We start from the raw sequence: 6825 nt of genomic DNA, 5'->3' as shown, positions 1-6825 counted from the left end.
TGACCTTCTATTGTACTCATGAAAAATCACGAAGGAAAAGAATTTTCCCTGAAGTTAGGAAAGGCGGTGTGCGGGTTGGGTTTCGTGTAGCACAAGGTATCATTTCTAAATGTGTGACTTATCCATCTTTCGTTCAGATAACATCCGCCGGCAACGTGTCTAGTTCATCCATCCTTGTGGTGCTACCTGTGCGCCAGATGCCGGTTATGAATTTTAAAATGGTTCAAAAAATCTGGAAAGAAAAACTAGCGCATTGACGTAACATTAATCGGTGTTTCCACAAAAAGTTCAAATCAAAATTCGAAACACAGCTGTAGATACATAAATGTGAAATTTGTCATCAATATTGATAATGGGCCAAATCTGGAGCCCAACTTATGGTATGTATTTGTCATATTTGTATCGCAACCTATGTTTCAAATTTTGATTTGAAAATTTGTGACAACATTGATTGATGTTGTGTGAAAGTGTTGCATTCTTTCCAGAATTTGTTGAGCATTTTAAAATATGCAACAGGAGTTTGGTGCACCATACATTCCACCCAGATCCATCAGTTTCATATCCGGCGAGTGGCTCAAATAGCGCAGGCTCACCGGATACAGACAAATTGAGTGGGTGAGTGGGGGCGGGGGGACCCATGGCTCCGAGGTGTATATATGGCCAAGATGTTTTTTAATATTTAAGGAAGAAAAAACCATTTTTTTGCAGTAAACTTGACTTTCTATTGTACTCGTGAAAAGTCACGAAGGGAAAGAATTTTCCCTGAAGTTAGGAAAGGGCGGTGTGCGGGTTGGGTTTCGTGTAGCACAAGGTATCATTTGGAAATGTGTGACCTATCCATCTTTCGTTCAGATATCATCCGCCGGCAACGTGTCTAGTTCATCCATCCTTGTGGTGCTACCTGTGCGCTAGATGCCGGTTTTGAATCTTAAAATGGTTCAAAAAATCTTGAAAGAAAAACTAGCGCATTGATGTAACATCAATCTGTGTTTCCACAAAATATTCAAATCAAAATTCAAAACACAGTTCAAGATACATAAATGTGAAGTTTGTCATCAATATTGATAATGGGCCAAATTTGAAGCCCAGCTTATGGTATGTATTTGTCATTTTTGGACCGCAGACCATGTTTCAAATTTTGATTTGAAAATTTGTGACAACACTGATAGATGTTGTGTGAAAGTGCTTCATTATTTTTAGAATCTGTTGAACATTCAAAAATATGCAACAGGAGTTTGGTGCAACATAATTTCTACCCACATCCATCAGTTTCCTATCCGGCCAATGGCTAAAATAACCCAAGTGAGCTCTTGAGCTTATATGTACACACCCGATATGTTTTCTAAAAAGTACGAAAAAGATTTGTTGTTTTAATAAACCTGAATTTCTGTCACACTAGTATATAAATTTTCGCGAAGGAAAAACCCTCGTTGACTTCAGGGAAAATTCTTTTCCTCGATAATGTTTTTTCGAGTACAATAGTAGTCAAGTTTATTTCAAAAAGATTTTCACAATTTTTATTTAGGTATGAAGCATTTTTTTTCTTTTCCATATAGGGTAATATTTTTTTAGGGGTCCATATAGGGTAATATTTTTTTTAGGGGTCCATATAGGGTAATATTTTTGTAGTGGGTCTGATTCTTACTGATGGGCTAGGCCTGCTCGTGAGGCTACTGTATTATTACTGGCGCAGCCCCCTTCCGGTAATAAGATAGACAGATAGCTTTTTCCTAAAAAAAAAAAGATAGACAGATAGCTCCGCACTGCACGATCGCGTCCCCTTCTCGGCGGCGGAAGGCGAACGAGCGAGGAACCCTAACCCTAACCACTTCCGATCCGCAAGGTAGGCTCCAATCCCCCGATCCGCAAGGTAGGCTCCAACCCGGCTTGATATCTCGGGGCTTGGGTAGGCTCCAACCCGGATTGATATCTCGGGGCTTGGGCGATTGATGCCTGCTTGTTTGCAGGCCTGCGACGATGGCGGCTTCCCTCCGCGCAGCAGCGACGAGGACCCTGCGTCCGGCGGTGCTTCCAGGCGGGGGGCTTCGCCGGCTCCTCCACACCCACCAGGTATCCCATATCCGGCTAGATCTGTGGCTCGACGTCTGATTGTTGCTCTGATTATATTGGTGGAGGTCCTCTGTTCTTGTCTCCATACTGTATTATCTGTACGTAGGACTACTTACTGTTATGGTATCACAGGGATGCATCTTTTTTATTGATCTTCATTGGTTGGTGAACAACTTCCTAGCACGAATGCACTGATATTTTGGTAAAACTGACATCTTTTTATCTACGACTAGTTCTGTATTTTCCTGTACCATTGGCAGATGATCAACTGCCTAGCATGACTGCCTTGATATTTTGGGAAAAATCAACATCGTTTTGTCTCCAACTTGTTTTTTATTTTTGCTCTGCCATTGGTACATGATCAACTCCCTAGCATGAATACCTTGATATTTCTTGTTAAAAATCAACATTGTTCGGTCTCCATCCTATCATCATCTATTAAATCACAGGGGCGCACAGGCATCTTTTTTTGATTGATTTCCATTGCTAGATGATCAACTGCCTAGCATTATTTCCTTGATGTTATTTTTCGTCAACAAAAAAGGACATCTTTTTGGTCTCCAACTTGTTTTATTCTTTTGCTCTGCCATTGGTACATGATCAACTCCCTGGCATGAATACCTTGACATTTCTTGTTAAAAATCAACATTGTTCGGTCTCCATCCTATCATCATCTATTAAATCACAGGGATGCACAAGCATCTTTTTTGATTGATTTCCATTGCTAGATGATCAACTGCCTAGCATTAGTGCATTGATATTGTTTTTGGTAAACAAAACGACATCTTTTTGGTCTCCAACTTGTCTTATATTTTTGCTCTGCCATTGGTACATGATCAACTCCCTGGCATGAATACCTTGATATTTCTTGTTAAAAATCAACATTGTTCGGTCTCCATCCTATCATCATCTATTAAATCACAGGGGCGCACAGGCATCTTTTTTTGATTGATTTCCATTGCTAGATGATCAACTGCCTAGCATTAGTGCATTGATATTGCTTTTCGTCAACAAAAAAGGACATCTTTTTGGTCTCCAACTTGTCTTATATTTTTGCTCTGCCATTGGTACATGATCAACTCCCTGGCATGAATACCTTGACATTTCTTGTTAAAAATCAACATTGTTTCGTCTCCATCCTATCATCATCCATTATATCACAGGGATGCACAAGCATCTTTTTTGATTGATTTCCATTGCTAGATGATCAACTGCCTAGCATTAGTGCATTGATATTGTTTTTGGTAAACAAAACGACATCTTTTTGGTCTCCAACTTGTCTTATATTTTTGCTCTGCCATTGGTACATGATCAACTCCCTGGCATGAATACCTTGACATTTCTTGTTAAAAATCAACATTGTTTCGTCTCCATCCTATCATCATCCATTATATCACAGGGATGCACAAGCATCTTTTTTGATTGATTTCCATTGCTAGATGATCAACTGCCTAGCATTAGTGCATTGATATTGCTTTTGGTAAACAAAACGACATCTTTTTGGTCTCCAACTTGTTTTATATTTTTGCTCTGCCATTGGTACATGATCAACTCCCTAGCATGGATACCTTGACATTTTGTTAGGAACCAACATCTTTTGTCCTCCATATTACTCCCTCCGTCCCATAATATAACAGCGTTTTTGGCACGGAGGGAGTATCATCTATTATATCACAGGGATGCACAGGCATCTTTTTTTGATTGATTTCCATGGCTTGATGAACAACTGCCTAGTATTAGTGCATTGATATTATTTTTGGTAAACCAAAACGACATCTTTTTGGTCTCCTAACTTGGTTTTTTCTTTTGCTGTGCCATCGGTCGATGATCAACTGCCTAGCATGAATAATTGAATACCTTGATATTTTGTTAAAAACAAATGTCGTTTGGCCTCCATACTAGCATCTTTTTTGATTGATTTCCATTGCTAGATGATCAACTGCCTAGCATTAATGCCTTGATATTATTTTTGGTAAACAAAAAGGACATCTTTTTGGTCTCCAACTTGTTTATTCTTTTGCTGTGCCATCGGTCGATGATCAACTGCCTAGCATGAATGCTTTGATAAAAATTGGCATCTTTTGGCCTCCAGCTAGTTTGATATTTTGCTGTACCGTTGGTAGATGATCAAATCCCTAGCATGATTGTGTGTGTGTGCTCTTACTAATTACTCCCTCCGTCCCAAAATTCTTGTCTTAGATTTGTCTAGATACGGATGTATCTAATACTAAAACGTGACTTGATACATCCGTATCTAGACAAATCTAAGACAAGAATTTTGGGACGGAGGGAGTACTATGAAATGGACAGTACAACTGAATTCCCTTTTGCTTGGAAATTAGATTGATATATGCTGCCATAGTCAACCACATCTCTTTTTTGTGTTAAAAAAAACACATCTCTTGTCAAGGTTATTTAGTTGTCAATTCTCAATGCTGCTTTTGTGTTTCCAGCGTTACGAACCCCCCCGGGGATACCTTTCGTCGCAAATCCAGCAGAAGAAAGAGGAGCTGTACGATCTCATTGCCCTCGCCAAAGCCAATTCTGCGGCTTCCCGGGTGGACAAACTTCTGTTCAGGTCTCTCTGTAACCAAGTCGAGCCGAGACCACATGACCCTCAATGGTACAAATATCTATCAAGCATATGCAGACATATAGATATTTCCTCTGTTTCTCCTCTGCTAACAGGAGTTGATGTATAATAATTCTTACCTGTAGGCGCCACATAAAAAGGGTTGATAAGATCTGCAGTTGGATTATGCCGACATTTGTTTTTGTTAATATTGGGGCCACTCTCTGTGCCATTGCTGGCCGTGCTGGAACAGACGGAAATCTTTATACCACTGAGGGTGTGCGCAGGCCAGTCGAGCTCAGCAGCCTGCGTGACGGTGTGCGCAGGCCAGTCGTGCTCCGGCGTGAGGGTGTGCAGAAGCCAAAGGACTAAGGCGGGAAACCTGACTTGAGGGTGTGGTCAAGCAAGTGGAGCAGCCCAGAAGGAAAAAGAAAAAGTGCATCTTGTTTGATGGAGAACAAGACGTATACTCCCTCCGTCCCGAAATTCTTGTCTTAGATTTGTCTAAATATGGATGTATCAAGTCATGTTTAGTATTAGATACATCCGTATCTAGGCAAATCTAAGATAAGAATTTTGGGACGGAGGGAGTATAAGTTGGTGGATATATGGTCTATGATCTGCCACCTAGAACTTGAGCAGTAGGATTACTAGATGATGATTCGTAACAGCATCGTGATATATTTGTGATGTTGCTGCATGAAAATGAGTATGCAACTTGAGAGTAGTTTTATTACTGGATGATCTGTGATTCCGCTGTAACATATTTCTGGTATGTTATTCCTTCCGTTTGAGCGAGCGAGCACGCACGCACGCACCAATTAGCATATTATTAGAAGACACAAGCAGGTTAGCTTTAGAATAAAGCATTTGTTTATTCTGTACTCCCTCCGTTCCAAGTCATCTATTTTGGAATGGAGGGAGTACAACTTTGGATCCTGTGATATACCCCATCCGTCTGAAAAAACTTGTCCCTCAAATGGGTGTATTTAGCACTAATTTGATGTTAGATACCTTCATTTGAGGGACAAGCTTTTGCGGAAGGAGGGAGTTTATAAGGAACTAGCATGTGTTGAATAAAAATCACAAGATTGGTTTGTGTGTATCAAAGGTTGCTTGATGAAGCTTTTTTTTGTGGGACGGTGAAGTTGAAGAGTACAAGCCTGAACTCTCTGATTTGTCTAAGAATCAACATTAACTCCGGAACTGGCTAAAAAATCAACCTCAGGCCCTGCTTGGATCCTCGTTTTTCTCCACTTACACCCGTAAAAGTTAGAGATCTCTGTCCGTCTGGAAATAACTCTTGGCATGTAAATTACACCCGGAAATTTAAATTACATCCTGACCGAACCCAGCCAGCGACCGGAGATCCAGTGCCATTGACGCAACCGGTCAGCAGGACTGACGCACACAAAGCTCGCAAAAAACGAAATCATTACCTATAAGTGATTCATGTCTCTAAGCCACTTGTTATAAGTGAAATGTATTTTGGTCCACTTTTATTTGTTGACTATATATATGACTGTGTTTGTTGGTGAAGAATTAAAATATGAATACCCCAAGAAAAAAGTCTAAATTTCAATCCCAAATTAATCACACATTTTTCGCTACAATTGGACCAGCTTCTTTTCTTCATCAATCAGATTCAGATCCGGGAGATGTTTCTGTGGAAATCAAGAGTTTGGATAATATGTGTGCTATTATCACAGATGTGCAGTCATTTTTTTAAGGACTCGGAGGCTAAATATATTACTTCTGCTAATATTTTTTTTAAATGTGCAATCATTTTTGAAGTGTCAAAACATTTTATTAAATATATTAAAGATTTTTTTAGTGGTAGGAAACATTTCTATTGAATTATTCGAGCATTTTTTACATTGTATAATATATTTTTAATAATGTTATTAACATATATTTAAAATGCATGAATGTTTTTTAATGTGATGAGTAATGTTTTTGAATGACATGAACAGTTTTTGCAACCTACTAGAACAAAAATTTCACATTTTTTATTGTTTTAAATGTCATGAACAAACTTTAGAAACATTTTTCCATAATTTAAATGTGAGAAAAATATCTGTAATAATACAAATATTTTTGAAAATTTCTGAGAACAAACATTTTTTGCACTGCTTTAACTTTTCGTAATGTGCAACGAGTGCTTTTAAAATTTGAAGTAAATT

The 6825-nt window shown here is 39.0% G+C and overlaps 1 protein-coding gene across 2 annotated transcripts; it reads left to right on the top strand.

Moving 5' to 3' along the window:
- Window positions 1–1708: 1708 nt before the first annotated feature.
- On the top strand, window positions 1709–5440 carry LOC123149809 (uncharacterized). Of its 2 annotated transcripts, none has more exons than XM_044569550.1 (4): window positions 1709–1843; window positions 1968–2070; window positions 4524–4693; window positions 4789–5440. In XM_044569550.1, exons 2-4 carry the CDS (start codon window positions 1978–1980, stop codon window positions 5012–5014), a joined length of 489 nt encoding a protein of 162 aa, XP_044425485.1. In that variant the 5' UTR covers window positions 1709–1843; window positions 1968–1977; the 3' UTR covers window positions 5015–5440. The 2 variants fall into 2 exon arrangements, with proteins under 2 accessions (XP_044425485.1, XP_044425490.1); XM_044569555.1 differs by having other exon boundaries at window positions 1723–1870.
- Window positions 5441–6825: the final 1385 nt, after the last annotated feature.

This window comes from Triticum aestivum, chromosome 1B, assembly GCF_018294505.1.
Source record: "Triticum aestivum cultivar Chinese Spring chromosome 1B, IWGSC CS RefSeq v2.1, whole genome shotgun sequence".
Classification (NCBI taxonomy): Eukaryota; Viridiplantae; Streptophyta; class Magnoliopsida; order Poales; family Poaceae; genus Triticum; species Triticum aestivum.
Note: the sequence above shows the minus strand (reverse complement) of the source record. Positions and strands in the feature narration are given on the sequence as shown.

Excerpts from the sequence above, each read along its gene's own strand:
- LOC123149809 (XM_044569550.1), top strand. The coding sequence starts at position 1,978 with ATGGCGGCTTCCCTCCGCGCAGCAGCGACGAGGACCCTGCGTCCGGCG. Across the intron at positions 2,071-4,523 it reads GGCTCCTCCACACCCACCAG|CGTTACGAACCCCCCCGGGG; the intron begins GTATCCCATATC and ends TTGTGTTTCCAG. Across the intron at positions 4,694-4,788 it reads AGACCACATGACCCTCAATG|GCGCCACATAAAAAGGGTTG; the intron begins GTACAAATATCT and ends TCTTACCTGTAG.